The following is a 19,277-nucleotide window of genomic DNA, read 5'->3' on the forward strand; positions in this document are numbered from 1 at the left end:
AGTATACACCGTTGTCAACGACGCCACATACTCCTGCACTTCTTTCCTACTCAAGGCATCAGTAACCTGATTCTGCTTTCCAGGTCTGTGAACCCACACAAAATTGAATTCCCCAAGAAACTCTTGCCAACGAGCTTGCTTTGGAGTAAGCTTTTTCTGTGTCTTGAAGTAGGTATTGGCCACATTATCAGTCACCACTGTAAACTTAGTACCCAACAGATAGTGCTTCCATGCGTCAAGACAATGTATCACTGCAGTCATCTCCTTCTCGTGAGTTGTATACCTCTGTTCAGCATCCTTAAGCTTCCTGCTTTCAAAGGCACATGGGTGTCCTTCTTGGACTAGAACCCCACCAATTGCTCTATCAGAGGCATCAGTATGCACTTCAAATGGCAAACCAAAATCAGGCAGTCTCAAGACTGGTTCTGTAGACACTGCCTGCTTAAGCATCTCAAAAGCATTCTGGCACTCCTCAGACCAAACCCACTGTTTATCCTTCTTCAGCAAGTCCGTTAAAGGACTAACCTTCTTGGAATACCCTTTTATAAACTTTCTGTAGTAATTTGCCAACCCTAGAAAAGATCTCAACTCTGTCACTTTGGTAGGTGCAGACCAATCAAAGATGGCTTTCACCTTTCTCTCATCCATTCTAACATGGCCCTTACTGATCCAATGCCCCAAAAACATCACTTCTTGGCGACAAAACTCACACTTCTCCTTTTTGACAAATAACTGAAACTCCTTCAGTTTTGAGAAAACCAATCTCAAGTGTTTTAAATGATCTTTCAATGACTCACTATAGACTACAATGTCATCCAAATAAACAACAACAAAGCGATCGATGTAGTCATAAAACACATTATTCATTAAGTTGCAGAAGGTTGCCGGGGCATTAGTTAGCCCAAACGGCATTACAAGAAATTCATAAGACCCATAACGAGTTACACATGCAGTTTTGGGTTCATCTCCTTCTGCTATACGCACCTGCCAGTAGCCTGCACGTAAATCCAGCTTAGTAAAATATGATGCCCTTGACAACCTGTCAAATAAATCTGCGGCATTGGGCACTGGGTACTTGTTCTTCACAGTCACCTTATTCGGAGCCCTATAATCCACACACATCCGCATTGAGCCATCCTGCTTCTTCTGGAATAACACTGGCGCGCCATACGGTGCCTTGGATGGTTGAATATAGCCAGACTTCAGCAACTCATCCAACTGTCTACGCAGTTCAGCCAGTTCTGAAGGCGCCATCCGGTATGGGGCCTGAGCAGGAGCCCTTGCACCCGGTTCCAACTCTATCTTGTGATCAACAGCACATCGAGGGGGCAATTGCTTGGGTAGTTCTGGTGGCATCACTTCTGCAAATTCCTTTAGAATTTCAGCAATAAAATCTGGAACTTCAACAAGCTGGTCCGGTTTGATCTCTATCATAGCTGCAAGAAAGGTAGAGTCTCTCCTCTTCAAACCTGTTTTCACTTGCAATGCAAAGATTATTTCGATGCAACCATATTTATGATCTTCCTTCTTTTGGTGCCCATAAAGAGCCACTGATGGAATAAAACATGGACAACTCCTGTCCCAAATAAAAACTCCTCCCAAATATGGCACAACTACCACTCTGGCTTTCGTAAGAAACTCAATTCCAAGAATTAGATCAAAATCATCTAAGGGAACAGCCATAAGACTAACTACGCCCTCCCAACAACCAACTTTCATAGAAGTGGTGGCCATGCCTAAAACAGGCTTGGCTTCAGAATTCACAGCTTTCATCTTATTAGCATGTGGAATTAACTTTAAATTAAAGTTACTTACTTCCCTCTGCGCAATGAAGTTATGAGTGGCCCCCGTGTCCACCATTGCCAAAACTTCCTTGCCGTTCAGTGTCACCTGAATGAACATGAGCCCTTTCAACTCCATGGACTGTTCTTCAGTAAGAGCATTCAGCATTTGCATAGGATTAACTCGGGTTGGACCAGATTCCGAGTCTGAGTCTCCTTTTGAATCAGCGACAATAGCACTCAGCTTCTCCCTCTCGGGACAGTCCCTAACACGATGGGGACCATTGCAGATGAAACAACCGTAGTTGGGCTTAGTCCCACTACTACTCCCTTTGTTGTTGTAATCTGCCTTGGCCTTGACAAAGCCACCGCCTTTATCCTTCTTTTGATTCTTGTCCTTCTTTTTGTCCTTAAACCTGAAGGACTGGCATTTGTCTTTCTTCCCCTCCTTAGACTTCTTCTTGTCTTGTGTAGTAGACCCAGTCATCTTGAAATCTACAAGACAATCTGCCGCTGTCATGGCAGTAGAAAGGTCCCTCACACCTTGCCTACGGAGTTCTACCTGAGCCCATGGTTGCAATCCAGACATGAAATTGAACAGTTTGTCCTCCTCTGACATATTTCGAATGTCCAGCATCAAGGAACTAAAGTCCTTCACATAGTCACGAACGGTACCTGTGTGCTTCAATTTCTTCAGAGATTCCCTTGCAATCCATGCAGTGTTCTGAGGCAAGAACTGGTCCTTCAATTCCTTCTTGAGGGTCTCCCAAACTTCAATCCGAGGCCTACCCGCAGAAGCATCGTCCTCTGTCCGTGTGCGCCACCATAGCTTTGCATCACCAGACAGATACATGCTTGTAATGGTCACCTTCTCGTCATCAGGGATCCGAGCAGCCTTGAAGTACTGCTCCATGTCCCATAGGAAATTCTCCAACTCTTTGGCATTTCGGGTACCACTGAAAGACTTGGGATCCGGCACCTTGATCTTTTGTGAACGAGGATCACCATCACCTCTGGAACTCCCATGAATGGCCCTCTTCACCAAGGACACTTCATCTTCAAGGTCTTTCAGGTTCTTCTTGAAGACGTCAGTCAGTGACTCAACATCTTCAGAGATACGGGTCAATTGCTCTTTGGTGGGCTGCATGAAGTCACCAAACCCATCAGGATCAGTCTTCAAGATCTCCAATTCAGAAGCTAAGTTTTCAATTCGAACAACAAGGCTTTCTGCACCATCTTGTACCTCTGTTCTGTAGGAAAACCCACGAACTCTTCTAAATGGGAAACTCTCTCACGAGTATTACCTCCAGCCATCGTAGAGCGGGGCTCTGATACCAATTGTCACAGGGCTAAATTACACCACGAATTTTTGCCTCTGCAATGGCACTTGGGGCCACCAAGTCTCAGCCAACACAACAACACAATACACACAGTATAGAAATGTAAAGAAGGCACACACAGTTTACAAGGACAAGCCCCAACCTTTGCTCATATTAAACATATTACAAAGGAACATGAGTTCGTACAAGGAACAACCAAGGCTCACACCCTCTTCTCTATTCCCTCTACAAAGCCCACCTTAGCATTATATAGGCCACTCTCAAAACCGCCCATAACTACCCACTAAGATGATGGATGACACCCCCATCCACCTAGGGTCGTGCTGGTACCCTCTAAATGAGCCAGCACTATAATGCAGTTGACAAGCCCAACTGCTAGACTTGTTGGCATGTTTTGCTCATGCCACATAACCACAAGAAGTTAGATTATGTATAGTGGAGGAAACCACCCTTAACCGCCTGTGTGTTGGTCCTCTCAGAATTGTGCCACATGTTTGGGAGGTTACTCAACACTCCCCCACTTCCTATGATGAGTGGGAAGTGCTAGTAACTTCCCCCAACCAACCGAGCCCACTAAGCCACCACCTCTTGTAACCGCAAGCCATGACTTTGTGTTATCCATGCTCTAGCCACATCTGAGTCAACCTTGTGAACCTAGCCCAAGTCCACCAATCTGCACCCACATACATATGTCTCTGAGTGCACGGCATGCCAAGCCATGCACGCCCGTGCGCACGCTCGGATGCACACCAAAGTGCACGCCGGCGCACATATTAGTGCCCTTCTTCACGGGCCATGTTTTAACCCTCATACGCCCGTGGCTATACGCCCACCTGGACGCCCATGTGCACGCCGAGCTAGACACTCGCGCACACTAGGTCGGACGCCTACTCGCGCGCCCACCTGCATGCCCGCACGCGCGCCGCTGCACCCCAGCGCGCGTGTCGGTGCACACTTGTTTGCCCTTCAATATCTTGGATGCTCCCCACTTGTGCAACCATCTTGGAGTGGTGCAACACGTGCCCATGCACGTTGGCTAAGCCCTCTAAGCAAGCCATGCCATAGCCCAACCGATGCGCTCAATAGACCCCCCTAATATAGTCTTAAGGAAATCCAGCACTCTGACAGGAGTAAACATCACCCATGCTTGAGGAGTCATAATGGCCTTTCAGACCTTTCCCGACATCCAAATTGAGTGCCGTCTGCGCCAACCAGCTTCTATGGACTCAAGGTATCTCCCATAAAGATCCCGAGTCAAAACTTCAAGTTTCACTTTTCGCCATATTTACAAAAGTGCCACTGGGCACCCCCAGTGCAGGCCGAGCATCCTTTTAAGCATCTTGTGTGCACGCTGAGCATCTTGTGCACGCTGACAACCCACTGAGCACCCTCATGGCTGTCTAATCAAAGCCAAAGTATTCCTAAGACATGGCATGGCCTTGAAATGCCCATGTCTTCCCTTGGACAACCGTCAAGGGGCTAACACTAGGCCACATCAGATTTTTTCATAAACGTTTCTCTCTTTTCCTCGCCATTTCTCTCTCTCTCTTCTCTCTTCTTTCTTCGTTGGCCTTTTTCTCTCTCTCTCTCTTCCTCACCGTTTCTCTCTCTCCTCTCTCTTCAAGTCCTCGTCCTCACCTTTTTGTTCAAGTCTTCATAATATTCTCTTCATAGGCATCTCTACCTTGGGTTTCGAAGAGCTACCGTCACAACAGACATTATTCTTTTACAGAATGAAAATCAAGAGAAATTGATAAATCTTCTCAAAGCTTTGAAGGCGATAGACTACAGTTGTAGCCTTTGTTTTTTTTTATTTTTTATTTATTTTTTTTTTTTTATTGTGCAGACTTTATTGGCAAATATATGATCTAAAAGATACAGAAAACAAATTATATTTTAGTTTTGTCATACTTGAACCGCAAAGCGTTTTACAACATACAGATTGATCCATCTTTAATTTGGTTGAAAGTGAAGCCTTCATAATCATTGGTTACGTTTTGGCCCAAATGATAGAGTTATATATCATCCGTGAATTAAACCCTTGATTTTTTAAGAGGCAATACAAGATGGAATTTTATTTTTGTTTTTCTCTTCAATTTTGCGAAAAAAAAAAAAACAGATAGAGAGAGAGAAGAGAGAGGCAGAATCGAGAACCAGAAGAATGGAGGAAGATGGAGAGAAACGTGGAGGAAGGAGAGAGGAGAGAGAAACGTGGACATTTACGCTTTTAGAAAATACTTGGCCTATTCACATTAGGTTCGACTTTTTATTCGATTATTTGGTTAGGTCATGATATTATTTTTCTTTTTTTAATAAATTAAATTCTTCCCAGTAGAGGAGAATTCACAAGAACGTTACCTAGTGGTTTTGATAATCAATAAGGATGATTAAGCTTAATTATGGTGATATGCAACCAAATTATTAAGTATAAACCCATCGTCTTTCTTTTGCTGCAAAAGTAGCCTAAGAATCTAAGATTACGAGTTAGACCCACAACTTGTGAACCTAGACAAATTTTGGCACCAAAATTGTTGCATCACGAGTCTAAATTCTAATATCTTCACGTCAGCCTCCGTTTTATTTGAGTAAATTACACTCACTTGACATGTATAAATATTTTGATTTAAATTTTTATTTATATTTTTAAAATTTTAATTATTATTTCACTCAGTCCAATTTTTACTTTTTAATGGTGCAAGAGTACTTTTCATATACAAAATGACTATACTACCCTTTTGACTTTGTGTTGACCTTTTAAAAAAAATGTTTTATGTGTAAATGACACAATTACCCCTTATGACCCATTTTAAGTGACTAAAATGCCCAAAACTTAATTTTAAAAATTCTTATATGCTTTTAATTTTTTTAATAACATAACAAAAAAATCATTTAATACAGATTTATTAAACTTATTATCTCACTGAATAAAATAAATTTAATCATTTAATGATTAAACTTATTAATCATTTAATCAAAATAAATTTTTTTAAATAAAAAATATTTATTTATAATTCTCATTCTATAACAAATTATTCTACAAATTCCATGGATTCACAAAACCCATCAATGAAGAAAAACACAGTAGGAACCCCAGAATCTCATACTTCATGCCAGTAAATCCTATTATGTGTGCGTTTGTGTGTACCTGCAACAACAGGAAATCCTAAATCTAAACCTCCCAAATTGCAGGAGGGATGAGGATCCATGCTGGCCGTCTCATCATCATGCGTCTGGGAACACTCTATCCAAAAGCACAAGATAAGGATTTTCAATCACAAGCAAGCCTTCGTCCTCTGGTTCACATGGCGGCTTCCTGGCCTGGATATATATATATACAAGCGCGCGTATATACACATATATTACACTGAGAGAGAGATTTTTTTTTTTTTTTTTGGAAATAAATTAGGGTATTTTTGTCTTTTTAAGAAATTTAATATTTTCTCTTTTCACCGAAAACTGTGACTCAACATTCACATATTTTCAAAAGTAATATTCTTTTCTAGAGGTGTAGTAAACAAATGGGGCATAAATGGCATTTTACTTACTCTATTTATTTATTTATTATTATTTTTTTTTTTGTGATTTGGTGAAAAACTGACACGAGGTCGGAGTGAAAGTTAAAGTCAAAATATCTACGTGAAATTTGACTTAATCTAAAAAAGTGTCATTATAATTTACTCATTTTATCTTAATAATTAGTTTACTCTTACTAACTTCACTTCTAGTTTCTCTCACTGATAGTCCTATCTCTTCATGTCACTTATATAATTTATATTAGCGATATAATTTCAAATACGTAAATGTTATAATTTCAAATATGTAAATATTTTTTTTCGTATTTATATTTTAATGTTCAACACTCTGCTCTGCATGAAATAGTTGCCCTCTTATAGAATTTCTTTTTAATTCATTTGATATTCTTTTTTCATATAAAATTTCACTAGTATGGCTCCATTTGTCCAACTCCTCCTAATCATTTTAACTATAAGGTTGTTTATTTCTTCCTTTCTTTGTACTTTTAATCCTAAATCTCAAATAAATGAAAACGCAAATGAACACGCAATTATTCTTAAAAAATCACGCTGACACTCTAGATTACATCATTACACATTTTTGAAGAATAAGTTTGTCATTTCATTCATTAAAAACATTCTAAGTGGAAAAAAGTAATTGCCACTGCCATCATCCCTATCAAAAATTGTTATTTTGAGTAATCATTTGGTTTGGAATTGTCAAATATTTTGTCTGGTTTAGTTATAAAATGTTTGAATTAGATACTCGTTTTATTTCTTATTCAATTTGATCATGTATTGAGTTAACTTTAAGTAATTCAATGGATTAGGATTTAAGAACTATGTTACATTTCCTCTTTTCCTGTTGCGTTTGATCTGTCTAATGGGGGATCGTGTGATTTTACGCTCAGAGAATTTTCCTTGTAAATCTTATTTTTTATTATTATTATTTTTTTTTGGGTATCGTTGCATTTATTTTAAATTTAGTTCTCTAATTACTACTTACAATTTACAATCACCGATCCAAAACTGAAGGTTGAAGGTGCAAATCCCTTTAGGGCCAACATGAAAGTTTGAGTGAGTTTTTTAACATGGTAAAAGATAAAAATAAAAATATTAAGGGTCCGTTTGGATGGCGATAACGTTATATGTTATGGTTTGGTATGATATGAAAACAACCGTTTTGGTATTAGTATGTTTTTAGTAGAAATTGGATCCATGTTTGGCAACGATTGTTTTGTTTTTGATAATTGTATATCAGAAACATGATAACGTGTTTGGTATTGTCATGCGTTTTAAGGAATCCGAAAACAAAACACGTTTGGAAAATTAGTTTTGTTATCAAAAATTCTGAATCAATAACAGAATACCTGTTTGGTGACTGTTTTGTTTTTGTTTTGAAAAATTATATATATGAATATAATTATAAGTTTATATGTAAATAGTCCATTTTTCTTTATGATTTGAGATAATTTGTTAAAATTTAAAATATATATATATATATATATATATATATATATATATATATATATACATTCTACACTAGAGTTGGGAAAAAAAATTATGAATAAATTTACATGTATAGTGGCAACCAAACTATATATCTTAAACTTTGTAATAATGAATAAATTTGCATAAACATGATTAATAGCAACCAAATTACAAATCTAACTTTGTAATAATCTTTCAATGAGAGCAGATCTTTACACTCCATTTATCCTTTTCTTTTGGCTTGCATTCCATTTAACTTTGTTTTGTTTCATATATATATATATATTATAAATTCATGATGAATGTGTGAGAGAGAGAGATCCTTGTAGTTGAAACTAACAATAAATAAAGCCAAAACGTTGATCTTCTTGAATTAGTCAGAGTTGAGATTTGGTGGACATTGAAGCTTATGAATAGTTTTACTTCGCTTAGATTAGTTTGAAATTTTGTACTGGAGGCCCTTCAAATTGGTAATATTTTTTTTGTTTAGTCATGAGACCATTTCCCCTTTTCTTGAGTATTTATTTTGATAACCGACTTCTAAATATTTCATACAATATCCAACCATAAGCATAATTGATAAATATGAATAAAGATTAAAAGTAAGCAATCAAAGAAGATCCCTCTCTTACAAGACTGAACAACATTCACATATATACTTCCACGTATAGTTTTGCTTTGTACATTATAATATTAAGAACTTGAGTGTTGCACCATTCACATGTATACTTCCACATATAAGGAGTTAGACATTCCTTAAAAGTAGTATGTGTGTACACACACACTTCATTACACTTACATAAAATATACACACAACTGGAAATCACTAATATTCATTCCATAAAATGTACACCCACTTCTTTATACTTGCATAGGCCTTCATTTGATTAACTTAAAGATCACTAGCTTCCTGGAGTTGCAGCAATTGGAGAATGCTTCCTATCAATCCCATCGGTGCCACTGCCTACAACTTACTGCCATGTCCTTCAATGTAGTAGCAAAAAATGAATTTGAATGTAAAACAAGACATTGCCTATAGTAGCAAAATATAAAGCAAAGTTAAATTCAATTTATTTTATTTTATTTTTAAAAAATCCGGCATGATTTCCCTTTAAAAGACATTTCCAAAATTTCAAAACAAAATAAACACAAGGGACACCGCCCACAAAATTAATTCAATAAGGGACATCGCTCACAAAATTCATTTAACAAGGGACACCGCCCACAAAATTATTTCATCAAGGGACACCGCCCACAAAATTATTTCAACAAGGGATACCGCCCACAAAATTCATTTAACTAGGGACACCGCCCACAAAATTATTTCAACAAGGGACATCGCCCACAAAATTCAACTAATAAGGGACACCGTCCACAAATTTAATTCAAGCAAGATATATCTAACCTTCTTTCAGGCTAAGCTACAAATTTGGAGTGTAAATGACCTCATGCAAAACAAAACACATGAACAACATTAAAGAAAAATAAAATAACACACGGTAGGAATGAAATAATTAGAAGTAGTAAACAAGATATATGTGTCCACAATATGTGTCCACCTAGTTGGATTAAAAGTCGTGCCTGTACAATTTCCTTTTCCAACATCTTCCTCCATCAAGAGCATGAATTTCTCTTGATGGGCATCACACAAAATAGCGGCATCGGCCTGTTCAATAACTACAACATCCTCACCATTCTCACCATCAAGAGAATGAATGTCTCTTGATGGGTATTGCTGAACATTGTTATTGTTCATGTCCATCTGATTATTATTAAAGTAATTGAACAGTTTAGTAAATTGTTTATATCATACTAATTTTAATGATCAAATTCAATGGTATCAATGATAAGTAAAGAAGGTACTGTTTATGAAACACAAGAAGGTACTGTTTATGAAACACTTCAATCCAACTCAGAAATGTTCCTCCTAATACATTGTTATAATGTACAGTAATTTTGGAGTAGAATAGAAGACTATTTCAATTGTGTACAGATATGTTTCCCTTAATTCAACAAGGGACACCGCTCACAAAATTCATTCAAATAATTCAATAAGGGACACTACCCACAAAATTAATCCATAAATCCAAGTAAAATTGCCCGTTCTCCATCTAAACTACTCCAACAAGCAGAAGATAGACATCTATTGTACCATTGGACCAAAACCACGAGAAAGAACACACTTTTACAGATGAAGCCCTAGAAGAGCCTTAAAATGCCTACCCCTTACATTTATGAAGAGATCCAAGATATCACACACAAACACTCACTCTCTCTTTCTCACTCACACTACCTTAGAAACTGCAATTATATATATTTAGCTCATATGGACAAAAAAAAGAGTTGATAGCTAGAATCTGAAAATATGCATACAAAACAGAGACACATACGGAAATATAATTTGTATCAAGGAGAGAGAACGTATTGGCAGAGAAGGGGTCAGAGGTGTTAATGGAGTGGAAGGGACGACCACACAGATATAGATGAGCTGTGATGTATTTTGTTGTGTGAAATTAAATGTGTTACACGAACTCTCAAACTTCATTTAGAAAAAAATTCATTACCAACTGTTGATTTTGCCTAAACATAGCACTTGGAGGGAAATACATACCTTGCAAATTTAGAAGCTTTAGCCTTTCAATCGACGCACACCTGAACTTGAGAAATCAGAGAGAAAAACGATACAAAACCGTCAGATCCTCCATCTAACAACTACGAACTAGGATTTCGGTGGAAAAGATAGAATCGACTCACACACCTGAGATAATAGACACGATCGGCCTGTTCGAGAAACACAGGGAAACCTTCGATCTTTGCACTCCAAAGCACGAACTAGGGTTTTGGTAAAATCGCCTCACATACAAATCGGTCACAGAACAGAGATGAACGAAAGCAAACACAACGGAGATTGCAAAGAAAAACCTTGTACGATCATGGATTTGTCAATCTTGAAGCAAATCGACAATACCCAACCTTCATTTCAAAGGAATCGCCCCTCAGTTACCTCCGGAGTGCAAAGACGAAGAGAAAGAAATATTCCGCAAAAATGAGCCAGGGTTTCTAAAATTAGGTCTTATATGTGATATGCCGCTACAGTATAACTTGATATTGGTTTGGACCGGCTGTTTTTGGTTTCGCCTTTTGGTATGGCCGCTGCAGTGTTGAAAACACCCAATATCACCATTTTGGTGATATGGGTTTTGCCTCAAATTTGAAAATGATATAGACCTGTTCAAAAATATATCAGCCCACACCAAACGAGATATGAGCCCAAAATCGAAACCAAAACACCAAAACCAAAAACATTTTGGCCTTCCGAACAGGCCCTAAGCATACTTGTGTCTGGGTAAAGTAGAAATGAATAAAAGAATTTAAGTGTAATTGCATAATATATCATGGAAAGGCATTCTTTCCTTTTATTTTAAAAAAGCCCAGTAATCTTTTGGCAAAAGTTGAAGTGATGTTTTTTCTGTTGTCAAAAGTGAAAATTTAATCGCCTTACATCTGAAATAATGATATTTGGATTTAAAATTGGAAGAAATTTAATTATAAAACATTGATTCGATATTCTCAAACATAACACACAATCATATTAAATAAGAAGATAAAACAAGTAGTAGATTCGAAATTGTAAGTTATTTTTTGGAAAATCAAGAAATATTATTGATTACCGTGTAATTTTACCATTCGACTAATGCCATAATTTATGACCGAGTCAAGATTTTATTTCATAGAACGTTGAATATGATAAGCTAATTTTTTTAGCAGGAAATTTTTGAACACTTCAAAGTTTTGGTTGGTATTTTATTGAAGGAGGAGAATGAATGCAAAATTTCAAAGGAGTAGCTGCCTCTCTCTGCACGTGCTAGTTCATGTTTGATCATGAGGACCTGTTTTAGAAAATACCAATGATTGTAACTTATTAGTGCTATTTACATGTATTTCTTGAAGTGAAAGATTGAGTATTCAAATTTCTAAAAATAAAATATAATTGAGGGATATGGTTTGGTTGAAAAGAACTGGAAGAAAAAAGAAAGGAATGTGTTTGTTATAAAATTTTGGAAATAAAATAGAGAAAAATGAAGGATTTAGAGGAATACATTTAAAGGTTAATGATGTCTATGGTTATCTTTTGAAAAATGAGAAGAAACGGAAGGAAAGGAAGGGAAATACTATAATTTTTTATTAAATATTTTAATGCCAAAATTGTTTTTATTTTTATAAAAGACAAAAATCTATGAAAATGGCATGGTGGTAAATTCATTAAAATATTTTTATTTTTTTTTCTTTTTTCAAATATAATTATTATCATTTTATTTCATTTATTTATTTATTAATCAAACAAGAGAAGCCTCTCATTTTTTTTATTTTCCACCATACCAAACATAGCCCAAAGAAGTGGATAACAAGTGGATGATTGGGTTTAAAGGGAGGGTTAACAATGTTTGGATGGAGTACAATTGAGAGACCCTACAAATAAAGGGTGGTCACAAATCACAACCCAACAGGCAGATTAGACTTTCGGATCCGTGTAGTGTATATGTTTGGTTGGGAGGCCATATTATATGATACGGCATCCACCCGGTCCCCACCGGATCACAAGGAGAATGTGACCCTCTACTAACCCACCCCTTTACCCTTAGCGACAAATCCTCATGACAATTGCGTTTCCAAACCCATCTTTGTAAGTTTCCCCTTTTATGATTATTTATAATTTCGTCCTTTGGTTGAAGACTTGAAACTTAGTGCAAATCAATTTTTTTTTAGAATAGTGATTAGACTATAGACAGCGAGATTTTTTTTTTTTTTTTTTTTAACTATCACGGTAATTGAATTTGGATATTTTTTTGTTAAATTGGACCGATTCAGTACACAGAAAAAGTGTGAAGAATAGTTTACGAATCTCATTTTCTATGCAGTGATTTCTGCCCTTCATGTTGCAGGGGTAATTTGTCATTTATCGTTTTTCTCATTAACTCAATGATTAGATAGAAAAACTGTGAAGAACGCTTTAGGAATCTCATTTCCTATGCAGTGATCTCCGCCCTCCATGTTGCAACGATGATTTGCCCTTTCTCATCAACTCAAGATTAGATTGAACAGTCCTAGTACATAAATGTGGGTGTGAAGATCATCCGGGAAAGTGATCTTAACCCTTGGTGTTGCTACGATACTCTGCCCTTCCTCATCAACTCAATGTCCAAACAACCATAAAGGAGCCTTTTTGTTAGGACCATTCATTGACAATTAAGTGAAAGTTAGGACTAATGATTAAATGGGAATTTTTTTTTTTAATGGTGGTGGACAAAAAGAGGAGATTAACTTATTGGTAGGGTAGGGTGTCACTAGTCCAATTAGGATTTGGACCACCACATATATTGATTATGAAGAATATCATATAAAAACACTCACTCACTCATTCAATAGTCAATACCTCTTTCTCATAAGGAAGCTCTTGACAAGTTCAAAATATTTTTGACCGAATCCAACAAAACATAATTAACGTGGAGATTTTGACAAATAAGTGCAAGAAGATATGGTAAAATACTAAAATCACACTTTGAATTTTGAATATAAAAAATTGAAATGAATGGAGTACACTCTCACGTTTTAAATCCTAAGAAGTCTATGGACGGAACAAAACAGAGTCCAAAGAAGCAAAAAAACGGAAAATTTACCAACCAAACCCATTTGGTACCAAATTTCACATAAAAGGATAGTGACCTTCTAGAAAAGGACTAGATATAGCCATTATGAAATCGAAGGGTGCCCTAACACATTTAGAAGCTGGATTATCAAAACAAGATATTGAAAGTGATATGGAAAGAAATCTGATTAGTAAAGGACTAAAAAAGATTAGATTAGACCCTTAATAGCTATAAATAAAAAAATAAAAAATAAAAAAAAATAAAAAATAAAAAATAAAAAATAAATAAAACCTTTGGGCTTAGGACTAAAGGTTAAGGGTCTAATAGGAATAATACATAGTTACATACAGCTATTAGTAAATTGTCCATCTAAAATTCACAAACCCAACAAAAATCTCTGCCCCTCTCTCCCTCTATGAGATATGACTCTCTTCCTCTCTAAAACGGACCGTCACAGAAAACGCCGTTACTTGGCAAAACGCCGTTAGTCACGTGACCAGTCTTCAATACAGTGTATGGCGCTAGAACAATTGTCTCTCACTCCGGCACCCGTTGACGGCGGTGTTGAGACCGTCCCTAACGGCGGTGACGGACGCCAACTGTTAGACGGCGGCGATGATGGGAGCAGAGCGCCCAGGCTGCCCCGATGGACGAGACAAGAGATTCTCGTTCTCATACAAGGGAAGAAAGTGGCGGAGAACCGGGTTCGGAGGGGTCGGACCGCCGGTTTGGCGTTTGGGTCCGGTCAGGTGGAGCCTAAGTGGGCTTCGGTTTCTTCTTACTGTAAACGGCACGGGGTGAACCGGGGTCCGGTTCAGTGCCGGAAGAGGTGGAGCAATTTGGCCGGAGACTATAAGAAGATCAAAGAGTGGGAGTCACAGATAAGGGAACAAACGGAGTCGTTTTGGGTCATGAGGAACGACATGAGGAGAGAGAGGAAGTTGCCGGGTTTTTTTGACAGAGAGGTGTATGACATACTGGACGGTGGGCCAGCGTCGTCGATTACTCCAACGGCGTTGGATTTGGCTCTGGCTCCGTCGTCCACGGCGCCGCCGGAGGAAGAGGACGTTGAGGCCGAGGCCGTGTTCGATAGTGGCCGAAGCGCCGCCGCCGAGGATGGGTTGTTTTCGGATTTTGAACAGTCGGGTCAAGAGGAGGTGGGTGGGAGTCCTGAGAAGGAATTGCCGCCGCCAAAGGATATTCCGACGACGGCTATGCCTACTCCTATTCCAATTTCAGGTATTTCGTTTTTCATGAATTCTAATACTCCGTGTGTATATATATATATATATATATATATATAATATTTTATTGTTAAAAATGAAATGGTTTGCAGATTTCCATTTTTAATAATATACTCTCTTATATTCTTTTGTTTTATGTGAATGTTTTCTGTGGTGGCTAAAGGTTGTTAGTCTTGAAATTGGTTTTTGCACTAGTAGTTTGTTGATGATGAGTTTTTTTATTTATTTAATAGTAGTTGTTTTTGTTTCTGCCTTTACTTTCTTTCTTGTTCATGTATTTGCCCCACCATTATTAGGACTATTACTATTGTTATTGCTGTCTCTCTGACTACCATTATTTTTTATTTTTTTGATAAGTCTCTTACTGCCATTATTCTTAATAAGAACAGCAACAATAATTTCAATTTGGCCTTTTACAAATCTTTGGTGTTAGATACTTTTTATTCTGTGTTCATTCAGTGTTTTGTGTAGTTATGCTCTGGTATCTAATATGTTCTTTTGATTTACAGAGAAAGAGTACCAACCATTTTCTAAAGGCAGTGCAGCTCAAGGTAATGTTATTCTAGCTTCATATTATAAATTTATATGCAATGCTCTGAACAAGAAAGTGTGTGGTTCCGCCCCCTTCTTCCATGCTGAGTCACAGGCAGCGCCTCAGAAAGCCCGGAGGAGCCACTGGCAGGGAAACTTGCACGTGTGGTTCTGGCAGGGGACCCGCTATACTGTACTTTGTTCTTGAGATTTATTTATTTTTTAGATTTTATTATGCTGATTATTCATACGAAACTGATTATATCTTACATAAAGGGTGTCTTTTGGATGAAGAGGTAATTGCTTAGCGACAGCTTTAGCCTTTATTTGGTTCTCAATTCAAAGGATTATCTAATAGCTGCTTTTCTTGAGCATTAATGAATTCTAATATGGTTTTATTTTCGATGGTTGACTCGTATGAAACATTAAATTTAGCTCAATATTCGTAAAAGATCATTCTTGTTGCACTGTTGAAATGGCAGAATTTATGAATAATTGGAGATGGTATTTAGCAAGCATGTCATTCTTGTTTATTGGATTCTAGTCTAACTTTTGGTGCTGCAACTTTATACTCGATTTCTTTTTATAATAATTGACACCGAGAATGAAGAGTGGTTGTATATAAAAAGTAATGATTTTTTTCACAATTTTATGATATTTTCTGTGATGGCTCACTGCTTTTGATCCAACTTAAGCTGCAGCTTGTCTTGCTACATTTTCTGTGTCATACAATAAAACCATAGACTGGTGTTAGCAAAGATCATTTGACCTGCAGATGACTGCTTCATAACCGATTTCATGTTCATGGTCGGTACCTTTATGGTGTTAATCCTGCCTATATCATCCCCTTCCCTCTTCACTCAGCCGGAAACAAAATAGAATTAGATTAAATCAAAATTTGGGGTCTTGGACCACAAATCTCAGTACCAAAAGCCTTAACTGGCTAATACCTTGTTCAGAATTGTATCAGTTTCGAACATTGCTAATTACTGGAAAATTCTGTCATGGGGAAGCACTGTCACTGCTAGCTGATTTTACCGTCCCAGTGCCACCTTTTGAAATCTTCTCCACCGTTCCTTGAAGAATTTGTTAGCATCTTTACATGTGCTAACAAATTCTTTTTTATTTTTATTTTTTCTTAGTTAGTACTCACACACACATGCCTCCACTGAGGCTTGAACCCCTGACCTCCCTTTGGAAAGTAGGGGCCTGATATTGCTAGGTGCTAACAAATTCTTCTTAATTGTTAGACTAGGAATATCTAAATACACAATTCACCATCTTGGGCATCAGAATGGGAGATACCTCGGAGCAACAGATTTCCAATCGAGCAAATACTATTCATTGGATATAATATTATTCTATTGGACCACTGTTTGAAAACATAGTGGATAAAGGTTTAGGAATGATTTGGTTCAATCAGGTCAATTTGAGGTATCTAAATATCCATGTCAGGCCCCCACATCCTTATCTTCAGGCCTTTGGGTCATTTGTATTGTATGGTGCAGGACTGCAGGCAAAAGTTATAAACTACTGACTTTTGCACTCTGTTAAAGCCCAGTTTTAAATCTGGTTTAGAAATCAAATTTCTCTTTCAGTCAGTGAGCTTAAATGACTTTGAGGTTATTAAAAATGACCTTGAAAAGGTAAACATGGTAGGGGAAATGGCATGTAATAGGAAAGATTCATGTGGACGGCCCCATTCTTACGGGATTAAGGTAAGGATGATGGTGAGTCTGTGAGCTTAAATATTGGTAAAAGAGAATGGATTATCGACACTTCATTTTAATATATGAAAAATGTTAAGAGAAATGGAAGGGTGGAAATTATTACTTACGAACATAGAAATTGAAATATTTGAAGTTTTTATCAGAATATAATCTCATTTTGAAAATGAAAGGCATGAAGTTCCATCAAATTTTAATACATCTTTCTTACGCCAGAAGACATACTCTCTGTAAATATGGAGTTGTGACTGTGTCCTGTGATGCATTTGCTAGTTAAGTTGCCTTCATCTGCCCTCCATAATAGAGGGCTTGTAACATCTCTGCCATTGTGGAATCCAAAAACAAAATGGTTCAGAAATGGTGGTCTTATACCTTGTTGAGATAAGCTTTTGTTCTGCAGGTGCAACATATGAGAAACAACCAACTTCAATCCCCGAGGTAGGAGCTACTTCTCAGGAAGGACGCAAACGAAAATGGTTTGCTAGGGACGGGGATGAGGAGACAGCCAACCTGCAGTATCAGTTGGTTGACGCATTAGAAAAAAATGGAAGGGTGCTGAGTGCCCAGCTAGAAGCTCAGAACATCAATTTTCAATTGGATAGAGAGCAGCGAAAAGACCATGTGAATAGCATAGTTGCTGTTCTCAATAAACTCGCGGATGCTTTGGGCAGAATCGCTGATAAGTTGTAGCAGCGAGCCGTCAGAACAGTGTACATACTAAAATTCTCCCGGAGCTCCACGGATTTGTAGAGGTTGGTGAAGGATATAGTTAATTAAAATTTGAAAATTATCTTGGGATCACATTCAGATGGATGATCACATTTTTTTCCCCTCTTTTTTTTCTTCTTTTCTTTATACCTTTTTTTTATGGCTTATTGCCATTATAGGTCGTCAATACACATAATAAAATATGGGAATCTGAGAGTTACCAGCTGTTGTGCTGCTTCTTTTATCTGATTCAGGTTAATGTATAAGTTGTCATCTCACTGATGATTCAGTGATTGTACAGATTACTGTGGTAATATGCAAATCCATACCTATTATTTGCTTACACTTGGTAATTTGATTTTGTTTTTCTTGCTCATATTCTTGCACGATTTGTATGTTTTTACCAGATTCATATTGTCAATAACAGACATGAGCAACTTTATGTGCGTGCTAGCATTGATTTGTATATGTTATCCTATGCATTGATGTGTATGTCTTGATTCTGTGACCTTTTGGTTGAGGAGGGTCCAACCAAATACCACTTGTTGACATTGAAGCTCTAATTAAACCTTTGAGGTCCATCACCGACACAGAATGCTGTGTGTATCTTTTGATTTCATACTCATTATTACTCTACCTTCGTAAAATGACCTGAATAAGCTTTAGATAATGTTCTTTGACAGCATTTTGAAGTGCTAAATTATCGATCTGTCATTTTTCTCTGGGTCCATATTGTCAAAATCTATTTACAACGTACCAGATGCTATTTATATATAGGTTTTGCATATACTTCTAAGGGATTGCTGCAGGTTAAAAAAAGGAGGGGACAGGATCTCTGGCCTCCTTCAGTTTGGTTATCTACAATTGTGCTATGCATTGAATTCACTTCTTAGAATCGGAGAAAATTTAGTTGCTTCAAAAAGTTTCGAATGTGGTGCTCCGGAATGTAACTTTAATTTATCGTTATAATATCATATTCTATCACTTAATTTGATAGTATCTCTTATTTAAGTCCCATTTTCACACACTGATTGGAAGTAACTCGTTACTTTTTATGCCATGATCCTAGGATCGAGAGAGGCAGTCAATCAGTCATGGCAATTTTCCATTTTGCTGAACTACTTTTAAACTACTGAGAGTTAGTCTAAGGGTCAAAGTCTTCGCGGTAAAAAAAGTGGACGTGTGAGTTTTTTTTTAGATTAAAAATAAGTGGCAGTACTTAAAAAAGCAGTGATCTCGATTTTGGAAATTCACCTTTTATTTTTTTATTCATGAACAAGTACAATGGACAGCAA

At 37.2% G+C, this 19,277-nt stretch overlaps 1 protein-coding gene across 1 annotated transcript; it reads left to right on the forward strand.

Moving 5' to 3' along the window:
- The first annotated feature begins 14,017 nt into the window (after positions 1 to 14,017).
- LOC132276164 (trihelix transcription factor ASR3) lies at positions 14,018 to 18,325 on the forward strand. The gene is made up of 3 exons (XM_059777476.1): positions 14,018 to 15,011; positions 15,526 to 15,567; positions 17,675 to 18,325. The coding sequence occupies exons 1-3, from the start codon at positions 14,288 to 14,290 to the stop codon at positions 17,962 to 17,964; spliced, it is 1,056 nt and encodes a 351-aa protein (XP_059633459.1). The 5' UTR covers positions 14,018 to 14,287; the 3' UTR covers positions 17,965 to 18,325.
- Positions 18,326 to 19,277: the final 952 nt, after the last annotated feature.

This window comes from Cornus florida, unplaced genomic scaffold (genome assembly GCF_030987335.1).
Source record: "Cornus florida cultivar Cherokee Brave unplaced genomic scaffold, ASM3098733v1 CherokeeBrave_3.0.0_Hap2_Chr10, whole genome shotgun sequence".
Lineage (NCBI taxonomy): Eukaryota > Viridiplantae > Streptophyta > Magnoliopsida > Cornales > Cornaceae > Cornus > Cornus florida.

Bases quoted from the DNA above. Each gene is read 5' to 3' on its own strand.
- LOC132276164 (XM_059777476.1), top strand. From the start codon at position 14,288: ATGGCGCTAGAACAATTGTCTCTCACTCCGGCACCCGTTGACGGCGGT. The intron at 15,012-15,525 runs GTATTTCGTTTT...TTTGATTTACAG, and splicing joins TACTCCTATTCCAATTTCAG to AGAAAGAGTACCAACCATTT. The intron at 15,568-17,674 runs GTAATGTTATTC...TTTGTTCTGCAG, and splicing joins TAAAGGCAGTGCAGCTCAAG to GTGCAACATATGAGAAACAA.